This window comes from Meleagris gallopavo, chromosome 3 (assembly GCF_000146605.3).
Source record: "Meleagris gallopavo isolate NT-WF06-2002-E0010 breed Aviagen turkey brand Nicholas breeding stock chromosome 3, Turkey_5.1, whole genome shotgun sequence".
NCBI lineage: Eukaryota > Metazoa > Chordata > Aves > Galliformes > Phasianidae > Meleagris > Meleagris gallopavo.
The window spans coordinates 89,462,202-89,479,590 of NC_015013.2; the positions used below are offsets into that span (position 1 = coordinate 89,462,202).

At 39.2% G+C, this 17,389-nt stretch overlaps 1 protein-coding gene across 1 annotated transcript in view; it reads right to left on the minus strand.

The window, feature by feature from the left end:
• The window catches only part of COL22A1 (collagen type XXII alpha 1 chain), a 136,868-nt gene that overhangs the window by 108,172 nt on the left and 11,307 nt on the right, over positions 1-17,389 (minus strand). Inside the window, exons 9-13 of the mRNA XM_010709391.1 lie at positions 17,339-17,374; positions 16,324-16,353; positions 15,696-15,749; positions 14,934-14,987; positions 4,692-4,745 (exon numbers count right to left, since the gene is read on the minus strand). Of these exons, the coding sequence (XP_010707693.1) occupies positions 4,692-4,745; positions 14,934-14,987; positions 15,696-15,749; positions 16,324-16,353; positions 17,339-17,374 (228 nt within the window). The remainder of the gene's footprint in view (positions 1-4,691; positions 4,746-14,933; positions 14,988-15,695; positions 15,750-16,323; positions 16,354-17,338; positions 17,375-17,389) is intronic.

Sequence of the window (17,389 nt, forward strand, 5' to 3'; positions counted from 1 at the left end):
AGTTCTATCCCAGGTTATCTACCATAAAGCAAACCTCTGTAATGGCCCAGACATGATACAATTGTGAAGTATAGCATTTTTACTTAAATTTCTAATAGTTTTAAGTCATTTTGTTTTCCCACTAGTGGACAGAATGCACCTGCTTGGCTCATGGAGCCAGGAGAGTGGCCTAGTGGAACCTGATTTAGGAAAATTGAGGCTCTGCCGACAGTCTATCAATACAATTGAATCTTAATTGTAATAGGAGATTGGACGTATGCAACTCCACTATCAATTGCTTCCTGTCAAGAAATGTGTAGATTTGTTGCTTAGGGACACAGTTTAGAGAGCAATACTGGGGGTAGGCGAGCAGTTGGACTAGATGATCTTAAAGGTTTTTTCCAACCATAACGATTCTATAATTTTACAATTCAATGAAGCCCTGCTGTAGTAATTCAGTGTCTGAGCCCTCAGTGAGTACTGAGGTATCAATCCCCTTCTTTACTGAGCCAGCAAATGCAGCCCTCATGGCACACCTATATATAGCACATAGTGCCTAACATCTAATCTCCTGTCTCCACAGGACACCCATTATGCCTAGAAAAGCAGCTGCCTTCAGCCTCTTCTCTGACATCTTCCTCTCAACAGACAATGGGATAAATGAGGTACATTAAGATCTCAGGTGGCCACACAGAAAAACATAGCCTCAGTGTTGTACATGCTTAGTATTCTTCTATCTATTTCAATTGAAAGTACTTTACAGAAGTGTTCATTTTTCAGTCTGCATTTGAACAGCCTACCGTAATAGACGTTTGACCCATGATTAAGTTTCCTACAAACGAAAATAGTGCAAATAAATAATAACAACACAAATATGTGATGTGCTCAGATGTTTGTGCCCTCGCTGCAGGAAAATCATTCATATATAGAGAGGAAATAAGACCCAAAATGCCTACTTCAAGGCTTAATGATGCTTCAAGATGCACCACTTCTAAAGGTCATCAGAAAATAAATGTTCATTTCTGGGAGTGCTAATATGGGTAATATGGAACAAACAAAATCATGGACAGGCCCAGCACCACAGTAGATCTAGAAGGAAAAAAAAAATCATAAAAATCTTAAAATTTAGTTTGAGTAGGTCATGTAAGGAAGGAAAAAGGCAAAACTAAGGCTACACAGTTGTCACAGCACATACCCAGGCTAGCTAAGAGATTGCCTTCTAACTGCTGCTTCAGGATTTGCTACTTTGTAATGTAAAGACACCCAGTCCTTTAGAGTCAGACTAGCATCACCTCTGCAGTGAGTTGTCACTGTATCTGCTGGCCCTGCTCCAGAGTATCCTAAGGCTGGCTGCCTTGCAGTGCTGCCTGTGCCTTCTGTGGCTTCTTGCTGGGACTGGAATGACGGGTATCATTTATCCTGACAAAGCCCAGCAGTAACTGTAGACATTAGGAAAAACTTCTCTAAAGGAGTGATTAGGCACTGGAACAGAATGACCAGGGGGGTGGTGGAGTCACCGTCCCTGGAGGTGTTCAAGAAATGTTTAGTTGTTGTACTGAGGGATGTGGTTTAGTGGGAAATCTTGGTGATAGGTAGACGGTTGGACTGGATGGTCTTAGAGGTCTTTTCCAACCTTGATGATTGTACAATGATGATTCTATCACTATGCCTGAGTAGACCCCACTCTGCAGCTCCATAGGAGGAAGGGTTTCCTACCACTAGAAAATGCAGTATGTCTCTGAAGGTGTTGAAAAATCAGCATCTGTCTCACAGTAATGAAGTGGCTGGCCCATCCTTCCCTGAGACTTCAATGGATATTTAGAATAGAATCATAGACTCATAGAATCATAGAATCATCAAGGTTGGAAAAGACCTAAAAGATCATCCAGTCCAACCGTTCACCTATTACCAATAGCTCCCACTAAACCATGTCCCTCAACACAACATCCAGTCTTTCTTTGAACACCCCCAGGTTTGGTGACTCCACCACCTCCCTGGGCAGTCCATTCCAGTGCCTGACCACCCTTTCTGAAAAGTAATATTTCCTAATGTCCAGCTTGAATCTCCCCTGCCATAGCTTGAAACCATTCCCTCTGGTCCTATCGCTAATGATACGAGAGAAGAGGCCGACCCTCAGCTCACTACAACCTCCCTTCAGGAAGTTATAGAGAGCAATGAGGTCTCCCCTGAGCCTCCTCTTCTCCAGGCTGAACATTCCCAGCTCCTTCAGCCTCTCCTCATATGGCTGTTCCAGACCCCTCACCAGCTTTGTTGCCCTCCTTTGAACACGTTCCAGGGCCTCAATGTCTTTCTTGAAGTGAGGGGCCCAAAACTGGACACAGTACTCGAGGTGCGGCCTCACTAGTGCTGAGTGCAGGGGAAAGGATTAACTAGGTATTAGGATTAACTGGCATCCTTTTGTGGCTCTCTTCTGTGCTTTTCAGTAACATGGCTTCTAAAGCTCCTATCTCCATTCCATTCTTCTGCCAATTCAGCTTTTCAGTGGGAGCAGAATGGTTAAAAAAAAAAAAAAATTATATTTAAATTTAAAATAGCAGAAGAAAATGAGGTTATTAAAGTGTCCTAACCAAGTTTATGTATGGGCAAATTAAGTTTGGTGGCCCTCAAACACCATGGAGACAGCACAGGAAGAGGTGACACAAGACGTCCATAAATCATTTTTAAGAATATATGTGGAACTACAATCTAAGGAAACCTCCTGGTTATTCTTGGAGCATAGTATGATTAAGATAAAATAAAAGAAAGAGAGAAATGCTGATAAAGTGCTTACAAACTTCATGTCACAAAAAAATGCTGGTAAGCTGAAAAGTAGTTTTGTCACAAGTTAAACGTAAGCACTTTCTCCAAACAAAAATATGGAAGACTGCAGTAATATATCCAGGACAATGTGCCACTTCAGGAAAAGGAGCAATATTTTTCCATTTTTACAGTTAGCTGGGAGGAAGAGTCAGTTTACGTATCCCTTGATGGGGCTAGCACTCTATGCTGCTTTAATTAACTTCAAATTTGAAAACTTTATTTAGCCTGTGCTGAAAGGAAAACTACTTAATGCTGTGTCAGCAATTCTTCCATACAGATTTATGAAATTGCTAACACATGCATATATATATTTTGTAAAGTTACAGAGAACTTGAGCTGAGCAAGATGTTGTTTAAGCAGATAGTCAGGTATATCAGAATTAATGAAGGGAGACAAATCTTCCTCAAAAGTAAGGAAAATCTTCTCCCATTTGCTACACACATAGTTCAGATGGCTTCAGGGGATCTTTCAATGTTATCCTGCAGGGGAAATAAAAATAAAAAATGAATCAATTGGAAATACTGTCTTCATTCTTCTTGAAGGCTGCTGCTGAAATACTTGCAAACCAGATGCGGTACCAAAGGAAGAAGTCTTAAAAGTACGTAGACCATTATCAAGTGGTGTGGCAGGGCAAGGTTCCCAGCTGGATACAAGGATCCTCACCCTCAGATCCTCACCCTCACAGGATCAGCCCCAGACTGTATTGCTGGTGGCCTCAGCAGACATGGCTCACTACAAAATGTCTGCTACAGAATTCACGTCTAGATTATGTTCATGGTCACAAGGGCATAGCTTTGCAGAGGAAGTAAGTGAAAAATTAGTACCTGCTATTGACTAGAGTGCCATTTATTGCAATATCTCACCAACAGCTGTAGCAGCAGAGAAGGTTCTTTATTTTTGCTCCAAACTTAACTCATTATTGTCAAAATCCCAAAGCCAAAGACCTAGTTTGTTAGCTTATTATTGAAAAAGGACTGAATGAGATGCTCAGTTTTCACCTGAGTGGCCGGTGCATCTTCCTTGCTTGAAGACATCCCCAAAGATATTTCTCTTATTACACGGAATGACCCTACACTGTGAGTTGGGTCAACAAAGTTAGCAAGAAGCCAAGCCAGAGGCAAGTGTCAGTGCTATTACAGTACATAGCAGCACCAGCTTTTCCAAGGTGAAGTCAAATCCACTTTGACTATACGTAACGTACACAGAGCAGAGCACTATTTTGTCCTTACGAAACTACAAATGGTGCAACTTGGAGCATTACCTTGCCAAAAGGGAGCTAGTGGGTCATGAACTTCAGACATCACTCACAACCTTACTCATCAGGAGAATAAGCAACAGTTTTAAGCTGCTGCGTCTACCTTTCCTAGTAAGCCACTGCCTGACCTCCTCTAACAAGCAGAAATATGACTTTCAAAGCAACAAAGAAGAAGTTGTGCACAAATAAGTGTGTTTTCTGAATAGCAAAGACCTTTAAAACTCTTTCTTCCCTTAAGACTGCAGCACAGAAGGCATATCTGCAGTTACCAGTTCACACTGCCAATAGCTCAGGCACTGTCCTAAATATCACAAAACACAAATCTTGCTTTCCCTTCGGAATGATACTGCTCTGTGCAAAAGCAATGAGAAAGTCACACACAAAACAGCTCCTTATGTCTCCATACAAAGATGTTGAAAAACTGTGGATGCTAAATGTAATTGACACCAGACTTTTCTCTCTCACTCACATCAGGATAAATCAGTTTGGATCTTAAAGGAGAAAAGCCAGCCTCAAAGACAGTGCAGATGAGAAGAGAACAAGGTCATGGCACGCTGCATTGCAGCTCCAAGTCACCTATTGCCATAAAATACATTCTTCCTAAATATTACTTGAAAATGACAAAATTGTCACTTACCTGAGGGCCAACCAGACCATTAATTCCTGGGAATCCAGGTTCTCCCTTCTTACCCTGTGTGTTGAACAGAAAAACAAATCTTAGACACCAAGGAAAAAATGGTTTGCTGAGACTTTCCAAAATCTTTTACCCTCAGACTGATATATCATCAGTATGGAAAATACAAGGGCTAGATATAAGGCACTGGATGTGCAACTCTAGTGGTCTCTGATACGTGTATTGTCTGTCCAGTTTGTGGATATTGCACTTTTCAGTCCAGATTTTGCTCTTGAAAAAAATAACCAATAGTTTGGAAAACTGTAATTGGTTATCCAAGCAGACTCATCTCTGGAGGTACATGACAGATCATGAAGAACAGTTCCTAGCCCTAACACAGCAAGAAGGAAATGATGTTTAATGCTCATCATTTCACCCACTTCTAACACAAATTTGTTATTTTCAAGCAAAGAAGATTGCATTGCTTTAAAATCACACCAAAATCAATCTAAATACTTGACAATTAATTGCAAAGTTTCTATTAAAATATGGTTTGTAAAATAAATACTTGATAAATATGGTGAGCTGACTATAAGCCGAATGGAACCCAGCCTCTTAAGTATATGCAACAATGGGCAGAATGCCTTTCTAAGCAGTGGCCACAGTATTGCAGAAAATTCAAATTCTCTCAATTTCCTTGCATATTCAGATCTACCAAGCCTCATAGTCTGTATGTAGCTTTCCCGCCATAGAGGAGGGTTGGTTTCATGAATCTTTTGGCCTCTATTCCACTCTGCAGTCACATCTGGGTGCTTCCCAAAGAGCATCAGAGAATAGACAGTACTGATATTCAGCCAAGGGTGGTACCACATACAGTACAAAGCTTCACCCCTCCCCAACCAAGCCAAGATGTGTCCTTTGTGCTTCCTGCACTGACTTATGCATAAAGAAGGAAAATAATTAAGAACCCTGGTACATGTATGAATATAAAAGATTCACAGTCTCTAAGCCAGAAAAGAAGAATACACAAGGCATTTCTAATTGAGGTTGGCATTATCACCAAGGGACAGAGCTCACTAGCTTCTCTGCAATAAAAAAATTTCCTCCAGAAGAACAGGAGAATTTCACTGGTGCAAGGAAAGGATAAGCCAAGTCTTGGAGCATACCCATGTGGGTAGAATCATAGAATCATTAAGGCTGGAAAAGATCACTTAGATCATCTAGTCCAATCGTGCCCACTAAACCACGTCCCTCAGTCACATGGATGCAGCAGATGTGTCTCCCTTTGGGGTTGACCTCAAGTAGTGGTAAAATAGGGAAAATGTCCTGTGTGAGAAAAAAGAGGAAGAAAAGGCAGAGAAAGGATGCCTGAAGAACTAGATTTAAAGAAGAAGTTTGGTTTGTTTCTCAACTCAAAAGTTTACTTGCTCTGTTACTTTGGGTAAGTCATATATTCTGTGACTCAGCCTCCTTGTAAAAATAATCTATCCTTCCCTGACATGTAAGAGATACTGAATCATTAATACTTCTGAGGTTGTTAGTAATACACTAGGAGGTTACAAGATAAATCATGTAAATATCTGAAAGTCAGAGAAGTGATTTTTCTCCTCATTTCTACTTCTCATCAAAAATGATTTTCTTTTTAGAAGGATATTATAATTAAGTAAGTTTTATGTGACTGATGATGTGATTTGTCATGCAGATGTGCAAGTCTGATATATAATTTTTCCTTTATTTTTTTACTGAAATATGTCCAGAAACAACTTATATAATTCTTGTTGACTTAAATGAGTGAAACAAGTAAAACATCACAAGCAAATCAAGTTTACATCATATTTTATCTGATTTTGACTAAGTTCAGTTAGCTGAGATGTCAGAATCTGACCTTTTCCATAATTTTTATCACAATAAAAGTATCATCTCTCATACACAGAAAAGTTTAAAAAGAAAATTAAATGAATTATTATGAAGTGCTTGTGTACCAGGAAGAGTTTGCATTCATTACCAAGTTCCTGATATCAACAGGAATCTGCCTAATATACTCAAATACATGCACTATTCATGAGCACTCCTTCCTCTTTCTCAACATCTGTCACTTCATTCCTTGTCAAAGCCCATTTTAACCTCAGGGTCTCATGTCACCACATGAATCAACACGTTTTCTAGGTAAAGACTCTAGATGGATTTTGCCAACTGCCAAAGTGACCACAGAAGACACCCTATTAAAAAATCTTGTATAAAGTATAAAAATTAAAATATTTGCACCTCATCTTACAATGTGTGTGCAACTTTGGTTCCATTTAGAAACGTGAATTCAGAGAGCACAACTGAATGCAGAGCAGAAACTTGATATATAATTGATACAACCACTTTTGATAACATTTTGAAGGAGAATAATGGTATTAGCTCCCTAAGTAATCACCTTAAATCACAGAATCAGAATTATTTGAGTTGGAAGGTTCTTTTAAAAGGCCAACCAGTTGAACCTCAAATCAGATATTGAAAGCTGAAGAGCATGAATACACCCCATTATGTATTTAATATGACACCATAATGACTGATAGTCATGATGTTGGCTGGAATAGAGGCCTGAATAATGCCATATTTTAGATTCTTGATGTGATAACACAGGGATTAGTTGTTGCAGAGTATAGCCATGAACTTTTCAGCTTCTCACACTGCTCTGAAAGCAAGGAGCAGGGGGCACGAGATGGTGGGAAAGGACAGAAGCAGGACAGACGGCCCAAACTGACCAAAGAAATATAATATACCAGCAATAAAAGCTGGAGAAAAGAAAGAGAAAGCAGGGAACACTCGGAGTTGATAGCATTTGTCTTCCCAAGAAGTGGTTTCATGTGATGAGTCCTGCTTTCCCCAAAGTGCTGAACATCTGTCTGCCAACGGGAAGAAGTGAATGATTTCCTGGTTTTGCTTTGCTTGAGCACGCATCTTCTGCTTTACTTAGAATACTCTCTTAATTACCACCCAGGAGTTCTTGCACTTTTACCTTTCCAATTCTCTTCCCCTTCCCACTTGGGGAGAGTAGGCAAACAGCTGTGCACAACACTGATGCATGACTGGTGCACAGGACAGCAAAATCCCAGTGAGACTCTTAGCGTTGCAACTGAAAAGATGTGAGTAGTGCACAAGGATCTTCTATTTGTGGTCCACTGTTGTATGACTTTAATGACTTTATAACTTAAGAGCATTGTCTAGTTGTGGTTTTCTGAATATGCTGCATTTCAAAAACCTGGTCCCAGATGATAAAATTATTTGGGGAAGCTGAGGAACGAGTAGAAGCTACAGCTTCTTCCTGAGGTGTTCTTAAAAGCTGAGAAAGGGGAGGAAGGACAAATTTTGCCTCCTGGGATAAGTATACACTAGCTGCTCTGTTTCCACACATTGGCCAGGCACACTAATCTGCAGCAGCAATAACAGATGTGAAAGGAGCCTATCCCTTTCTTGAGTATAATACTGAAAAACTTTGCTGCTTTTCAAAACACCAAGAAATCCCTTACAGCAGCATATAATTATATTGACACAGAGACTGAGAGTGTAATTTCCCATTGTGAAGGGAACATTTTGGCTGCTCAGAGGTTAGCCAAAATCAAACTACAACAGAGCTACTCCATAATATTACAGCCTGTCTGGAAAGTACAAAAATACTTGCTGGGCGAAATTATACCTATGAGAGCAATGCTCAGTGAAATGTCACATCACCTAATAATATGACAGAGAAAACCAGCGATTATGCTCTGTTACTTATGGGAAAAATCAGCTAAGTGTATAAGAACGTCTACCCTTCCACTATATGAAATACGTTATTTGTCTTCATCAGCAATTTGAATAATAGCACAGTTAAAAATGCACTTTATTAGAAATGTGTTTACCTCAATGACAGTTATAGTTCATTTTTGGATTTAATCTACACCATCCATCCTTTCTTCCTTCTTTCTATCCATTTACCTAATTTCTACTTCTGTGCTGCTGAACTTCACACAGGGAAGGCAAAATCACCTGAACAGTTCAAGTACCCCCAAATACATATAAACACAACTAACCTTTGGAAACTGTCATACAGAAGACATAGAAACAGGGGGAATTATTAGCTTCACACTGCTAGGAAGGAAATTTGGAAAGGCTTTAGCCTGTTTCTTCTCTTGCTATGCAATACCCTAAACAGCTGTATATTCTCATAGCACGGTTATCACTGAGATTTGGCCCCAACAACAGAGCTTTTGGTACCAAATACATAGAGAGAACTTTAACTGTGAATAATATAACTGCTAGCATAAATGCCAGCTGTTTTCAATGTAAACGAGGTCAGATGATAGGATTATGACTTTCAGTCATGTTCCCTTACCTCTATATAAACAGCAGCGGTAACCAATAGTTGAACTCCCCAAGGGCATCATGCTTTTACAGGCTCCATATGCACTGAACAAAAGCAGTAAATTAAGAATCAAGAGCATCTTCTTGGCTTGAGGATGCAAATACCATTGGGGATGGCCAGCATGTGCTTGATTACATGGAACTGCTATAATGCAGAGAAATAAAAACCTACTGGACTACCGGATATTAAGAGAAGTCACACCTTTGAACTGTCTCTTTCCAAAAAGTCTGCCTTGTTTGCTGGGAAAACTGTTTTTCTTCTAGATTATCTACCTAATGTTGGTATCTCCAGGGGGAGATGTGCTATCAGCACTTTCTTTCCCAATTCAAGTTATGAGAAGCCAGAACAGGAATATCACAGGCAACAACTCACCTAAAGAGGAGAAAGAGAGGTCGAGAAGGGGAAAGTCTAATACCTGTATTTCTGTCCTGCTATTAAAACAGAAAGAAGAGTTCAGCAGCCCCCAGAGATCTGGGAAATTTATCTCGTACACTACAGCTAACAGTGATAAATCTTTCAAGTACTGGGAAGTGTTTTTTAACATTTCTCTTCTGGGCAGAGGGTGTGCCCTGGATCCAGTAATCCTCAGTTTTAACAGAACCCTTCAGACTAAATTGTAAAACAAATATGTAGCATTTACTGAGACACACAGCCTTGCTAATCTGGTTGTAAAGAGTCAAGAAAGCTGTTAAGCTTTTTGTGCTGCTCTGATTTCAGGGATAAACATTCAGGGGATGTGGACCCTGGCACATGAAAACATGCTGAAACATGACAGTTGAATTAAAGACGCAGAAGACACCCTTAGGTAATTCACTCGTGGAGCTGCACTTGTTCCTGTTGCCTCCAGCCTGACAGAATACGATCCTGAACTTCAGAATTCACTCATGAAAGAAAGATCTTGCAGTATATCTTTTACGTTACCTCTGTTTTGACATCCAACCAACTCCCATTCTATGCTTGACTCTGCACAAATTATCTTGTGCACCAAGTCGAAAAAGGTGGAATTACTTATCAGTCTGATTCAGGTACACTGAAGTCTTAATCATAGATAAGGAAATTCATTAAAGAGTACAATTCTTAAAACATATTTTCCATCAATATATATATATTTTTTTTCCCCACATGACCAACCTTACCATTCTATGAGACACGTATTTTATAGTGTTTTTCACCATTCTTTGAGCATGGGAAAATTCTGACAATACAAATTTAGAAAACTAGGCTGCAATGCATCACATCCAAAGTTGGCCTAGGTAGCTGCTACCTCACACCTAAATGGAAAGTACTCTTCTAGGATGAGTAAGTGTTTTCTCTTGGTTTGTTTATCAAAATTTCATTCACTTGAATGCATTTGCACCATTTCAGTTGGATGAACTTTTTTCTCTATATTTATTTGGAGCACACTTCAGAAGAAGCCCATGTTTTGTCTAGATTACACAAAGGTCTGTATGCTCTCCATGAGCATATCAGAGAAGCACCTTTTGTGTCTGTCATGCAAGAAAGGTTAGGATTATTTCCATTATTTCTAACAATAAAACGTGTCAAAAGACTTTGAAGTAGAATCAGAATACTTCAAACTCTCTTCCATTTTTCAGGAAGAAGACAGGAGAAAAGAAGAAGAACACTCTCAGTGTTCTGTTTTTTTTTCAGGCAATTTTAGTAAAATCAGAGAAAGAGTACTGTCTGTCACTGAATGGTCTTAGGGATGAATGAGAAGAGCAATGCTTTGTTCTTTGCACTGTGTGCAATCAATATGAGGGTATTGTTGTCAAAATATAGACCTCAGGTGCCAGGCACTTGGAAGCAGCTGGCCAATAAAAATAACATAATTCAATTGTGTGGTTTAGGTTGGAATTGTTATCTCTTCCACTCAAGACAAGATTGGAAGATAGAAGTGAATTATCAGATTAGCAGTTCAGCAGTGGTACTGAGGGGATTACGCAGAATTTTTTTATATCCATAAAAGACTTCAAGACCTGCAACTAAACCAGACTAGTGGAGAAGTGCTTTTAAATGATGATTTGTCTTCCCAACCTTCGCTCTTCTTAGCATGTTGCCACTGTGTGTAGCCCTCCTATTAGCTTCTGCGTTGAAGATCTGTCTGGAAGTATGCATTATTACATTGAAAATACACTGTACACAGTGGTGCTCCTAGGAATGAGCTGCAGGAGGAAGAGGTTCATATACAGCAAGGTGAGCTTCTGATAAATTTGGCAATCAGATTGCTGCAATACCATCAGCTTTTTTTTTAGACCATAACACCTCCTCTGCTTCCTGCTTAACTTTTCTAAATAAAGCAATAGGAAGATAATCAATCATACCCATAGGTCAGCTTGGGAACAACTTCTCTCTAAAGCCAGCTGGAGTCCACTAGTATCTACTTCAGAGACAGCCCCTGCTGTCTCAGACTGCATCCTCCTGCAGAACAGTGATTCCAGCCTTTGGGAACACTTTCTGGGACTCACTAGTTACCTCTGTGCTTTCAAGAGCAGCTGAGAGCATCCTGATCAGATGTCCACAGCTTCTGAAAGAGCACAGTGGTGCTCTATATTGCATGGAGGAATCTCCATAAAGTTCTTGGCGTCCATAGACAGCAATCCTTATTTGGTGGTGAGGAACCAAATGCAAAAGATATGCATTACCCTGGTCAGAAGCCCTGGGCCATCAGAAGCCCTGATGATCAGTGTTTTCACCCCCCTGGTTATTGAGTCACGTTTGTGTGAAACATAAGCAGAACATTTTGCAGCTGCTCCAAGAATTGTACAGTCTAAGCAGGGGTGATTGGAAAAGTCTTATTTTGTACAAAATACACAATAAGTGCCTTTATATGAAAGATTAAGCTTGCAATAATCTTTTTAAGAAATTAATCCCCCACTTCCTTTCCTATAACACAAATGGTGTCTCTGTAAATAATGTGCCTTGTTTACTGCCAACTGTGCTAACCCACATATGCTTTTATTTCTTCAGCAGTAACTGGAACCAAAGTTCATGCCAAAAGAATATCATGCTTCCTTTTTTCTTAGAAATCTTTCTGAAAATTCTGAAAATGACTCTGCTCTTGTTGGCCAGACTGCCATTAGGATATTTGGCAAAATATGTCATCTTCTGTGAAATTTCATTTACACTGTGTAGGTGGCCCCTAGCATCATATTTCTGACATCAACCAACAATGCCTTTGTCTTCACAGACTTCAAAAACTTCCACTTCCAGTGTACTGTATTATGAGGCACACATTCCCCTATAAAATTGTTCCAAACATTTTTAGTCCATAATAGCCTATGTCAGTTGCATTACAGCTAACAAAAATGCTGCAGCCTTCTAAGAACTCCAGCAGAAGTTTGTATGTACACATACATGTCAGGACAGAAGATCTGTGTGTGTGTGCATCATTTTCATGTAAACCTCAACTGTGGACCATATGGCTAAGCTGAAGATGAACCATACTGCAAAACAGTAACTGTTCTACATCAGCCCCTCTTTGCAGCATGTTACTTGAGAGGGTCCTGAAGTCAAGCAGATCAGAAGCTGGAATTTATCATTGCACTGTAATCTGTCTATTATGTTACAAGATAATAAAGCAGAACAGTTATATAGTCCCTCAAGAATGAAATTTTCAAGATATATAAACTGCTGTAACATCACATCCTGAAACTCCACCTGTATAAAATTCCACCTACATAAAGCAGCAGAGGGATCAGCCAAGTAGATAGTGAATTTCATCTGTTCAACACAAGATATACTAATAACACTGGAAAGGAGACCCAAATCTGCCATTGGCTGTTTCTGGCTTTCTGTCTTCACCAGGACAAGTGCAAAGATCACAGATATCTATGTTTGTACCAGCCAAACTCTCTTTTTTAAAGAACGATATCCCTTTATCACGTAGAGACTTTTGGGGGAGACAGCTTCTTGGCATGACTCAAAGCTGTGCTGTGAAACATGGTTAAACTCATACTCTCACTACTGCTTTAGTTCTGTTTGGTGTGCTCACATTGTTATCTAACCATACACACCTGCCACTATTTACAGCAGACACAGAGATGAAGAGATGTGACTAATGTCTTGCAACAATACAGGGCTGGACTCACAACCAAACTGCAGCATCGTGACCACATCCTCATGGTGCCGTGGCTTCAAAGCCAGCCTTTACCTAACATCTAGTCATTTAAAAACAGACTTGAGTAGATACTTGCTAATATTTCTGTTCATGGCATTTTAAGTTCTACAGTTTTTTTAGAGAAACACTTGTTCTTGCAGCCAAATTTGTGAGGGATGGTAATCAATGCCTCAATCCATGCTTAAGCAAGAACTGTGCTAATGATGAATCAGCAGCATCTGTTAATCAGGTCTCTCTCCCATATCTGTAGGTTACCCATGTAGTTCTACCAACCTCAAGGTTTTGATTCAGCTCAGATATTTAATCATTGAATAGTGATTTTTAATTTAAAAAAATATATCTATCACCTAAGATGCTTGGTGACTAATAAGGACCCTCAGGAAAAGTAACCAGCTAGACATAACAGAGTCAGGGAAACATTCAAACTCAGTGTGTATCAATTACATCTCTAATCAAATGATCATTAGCAGGAGCATTTTGTATTGTGTGGCACACCCTGACAGATCACTGTCCTTTACTCAGCTAATACGTTCTATTAATCTTATTCAAAAAGCAATGTTTCACAGCAGGCCTTAAAACCAAGCCAAATCAGAGCTTGTCAATTCATAAGTAAAGCACAGCAAAGTTATTTGCAAAAGCCATAAGCTGATATTTTCTAAACACTGGAAAACTACAAAAAAGCAAGTAAATGACCTTTTCCACTGTAGCATTAACATGAAGAATGCAAGCATCACCTTCTCCAGCAGAAGATTCTTAAAAGCCTAGCATACAGTTCAATTCAATATCATGCAACTCAACTGGAAGTCTGAAGAAAATCATCTACTAAAAAATATATGCCAAAGTTGTATTGTCCTCTGCCTTCCCATACTAACATTAGTGCTCTCAAGATGAAACAAAAACAGAATGGCTTCACTTTGTAATATGTATTGTAAAAATCTTTGGAGTTCATTTCCAAGACAATAGCGTTTCTCTGAAATTTCAACTTGTCCATCTTATTAGCGGCTCTACATTCAGATTCATATCTTAATAGGGGTGATACTATTCCAAGTTTCAGTTGTAGAAGACTCTATTTTTACATTTTTAGGAATTAAAGCTTTTTTAAGACTCTTCCAATCCATTTTCCACCTAAAATGAGGTGATTCTGTAGGTCAGTTTCCAAGGCTTGGCAAGTTGAAAAATAGCTTCTATGAGACTTCCATAGGAAATTCTGTCAGATTTTACATTCTTATAGCATTTATCAATAAGCATGGCAAAAAGTGATATTTGTCAGTGCTCAAAATATATTTCCAGCAGATTTTTATTTTTTCTTATGAGTCACTGCTTTTTCTATAGAAAATATTTTGCTTTGTTTTTTAAAGACTAACTGTGGCTGAGTCTGACTTAGGAATATTCCTTTAGAAAATAAAGTTTCCATTAATTCTACCTCTGATAACCATCAACATAATTAACATAGGATCCCATGGGGAAGAGGAGTAAGAATCATCTTGACAGCAAGGAGCAGAGACATAGAGAAGAGAGCAAAGGACAAGAAGGAAAATTTCCCAGGGCAACAGGGCGCTGCAATACAGTTTGTGGAATCCAAGAGGTACTGAATGCTGCTGGACCATAAAGAGGGAATAGGAAAAAGAATCCAGGCTTCAAGGATCCTTAAATAAATGGAAATGTATACATAAAATGAGTCAAAATACCAGTTCTTACTGAACACTGCTCTCCCTGGCCTACTGAGACTTAACATTAAATAAAAAGAGCAACTCACCCTTTGACCTGGTAAACCTGGAGCTCCAGGCTTGCCCTCTAGACCAGCCTCTCCCTTTAAAAGTAAAAATATAAAAATATTTTTAGCAGGTTAACCAAGTAAGAAAAACTAATGAACTTTTAAACTGTTTCCTAATAATGCTGGGCTACAGTTACTGCATGGCACTTAGACAACACTTATCTGATAGTTATGTTGTCCTGTGAGTAGAAGAGAGTAAGAAAATGGGATACAAAAAAATGACAATTCCTTGATTAAATACAAAGTACACAACAATGTTTAAATCACAAAATCAAAATTAAGTAAGTAAACCTTCACAACGTCATCAATTTTACAAAACCAATCAACAGTTTAACCAGTCAACAGTGTAAAAAGTGAGGAATACAGAGTATGTGCAAATCAGGCAGCAGTCTCATGTGAAATTTACTACATAGTTGTGTCATAAAATGTACCTGGAAGATACAAATAAGTAAAAAGAATGCAGGTGTGCCTAAATTATTGCAAATACTGTGTTGTATTCCTTGCTGAGATACAAACACACATACCCACCTCTTATTATAGCTGGGACATTGTGGCGTAAAGCCAACCCCTTTGCAGGAACCATTCTTTGATCACAGTCTATGACAGCTTACAGGTTTTTCTAGTGAAGAAAACCGTGGGCAATGTATAAGATCTTAGTGCCTGGATAATATATAATGTTGTATGCCTCACATCAGTCTGAGTTTCAGTTTCTGAGGACTGTAAGCAGTAAGAGAAACTACTTACTGGGAGTCCAGGAAGTCCAGGTTGGCCTTGAGGTCCTCGTGGGCCAGGCTCTCCCTGCAGAAAGAAGAAAATAAAGTATTAAAATGTTGGCAGAAAAAATCATACAGGTAAGCTGTACAGGACCTACACCACCTCTTTCCTCATGGTTCCCAAAGCAGCAGTACCAGAGACCAGCTGATTTAATTCTTAGCTACTTGAATTACCAGCAACTGATTGCAGTGCATGCAGAATGATCCATCCATGCATAGTCATCATTTAACCATAACTGACTCTCTCCTCCTCAAAGGTTGTACGTTAACAAAGACACTGGGCTACCCTGGATATTCCAGATATAGTTTAACTTTTATATTAACACTATCCAAGATTTAAAGAATTGCGTAGCTCAATCTTTCCAATTTACACTTGTCACTCATGTTAGATCCACTGCAATTCAAAAGGACATTACCCTTTTCCCTCTCGTTTAAGCTTATAGTCCCCACTATATGTTAATTTGTTTCTTGATTCTCTGACAATGCATCTATCTACCTTAATTTTGAAATGCCATTTGAAAGCAAAATCTAATCTAACAGGTAGTTGAAGCACATAAAACACCTTTGCAGTGGATGCACAGATATCAAATCTCTCTTACTTGCTCTCCTTTCAGGCCTTCAGTAGGTACCTGTAATAAAAATGTAGAGTCATGAAGGGGAAAACTGAAAAAGGCAACAAAGAGGACTGGAGTATGACTGTTCCACACAGTGTATTTTTCTCCCCTCATCATTCCCCCAGTGTGCATGCTGGAGGGATATATTCTATTCAAGCAGATCAGGGTTTGCTCGCTCAGCTGCCTGTGACAGGATTTGTGTGGCTGTATCAGCAGTAAGATTGTTCATTATCTCATCAATATAAACTAGTTAGTAAGCACTTCTCAATGCAACCAAAGTGGCTGTGACTGACAGCTGTCAGTCCTCTCAGTTCTTCATTGGCACAATTTTATATTCAGTGTTACTGGTCTCAGTGGCTGTTTTAATGCTTTCCACCAATAGACCTAAAGGATTATTTCCTAATTTTAATCCATTTTTTGGAAAGCGAAATGGATGTACCCCAAAAGCTTTGTTATCATTCCCTGCAGAAATCAGTCTTAAACCTCTCCTCTGCATACTTTTCTGCATATTTTCTTTCTCCATGCACTCGGAAATGCACTCTAGACATCTTGTGCCCCTGCTAATAATACTGAAGGCATCACTGAAGAGAAAGGGATGCTTAAAAACATGTGGAGCTTGTGCCATAGCAAAGATCAGCCTCTCCTTATGTTCTCAGTTTGCTCTTTTACCACTTTTGTCGGCATTGGCTCAGTGACTGTCATGGAAAACTCACAGTCATGTCACAGCATTGCTTTATCAGATGTACCTGAGATGATGCTTTCTTTTCAAGACCTCATATTCACAATTCAAAACTCCCAAAATTATTGGCAGCACATCATCTTATTTGAACTTATCATGGTCCTTCTTCATAAGTCTTAACTGGTATAAATTTGACTTTTTTTGAAATGCATTTAACAATATTGCATTTAAGAGAGCCTCCGAATTCCCATCTTCCATCTTCTACTTTCACACATTAAAGCTTATAATATTTGATTAAGACAATAAAAACAAAAATCTTACAGAAGAGCCTGGCAATCCGGGGAGACCTGGTTCACCCTTCAGGAAAAAAAA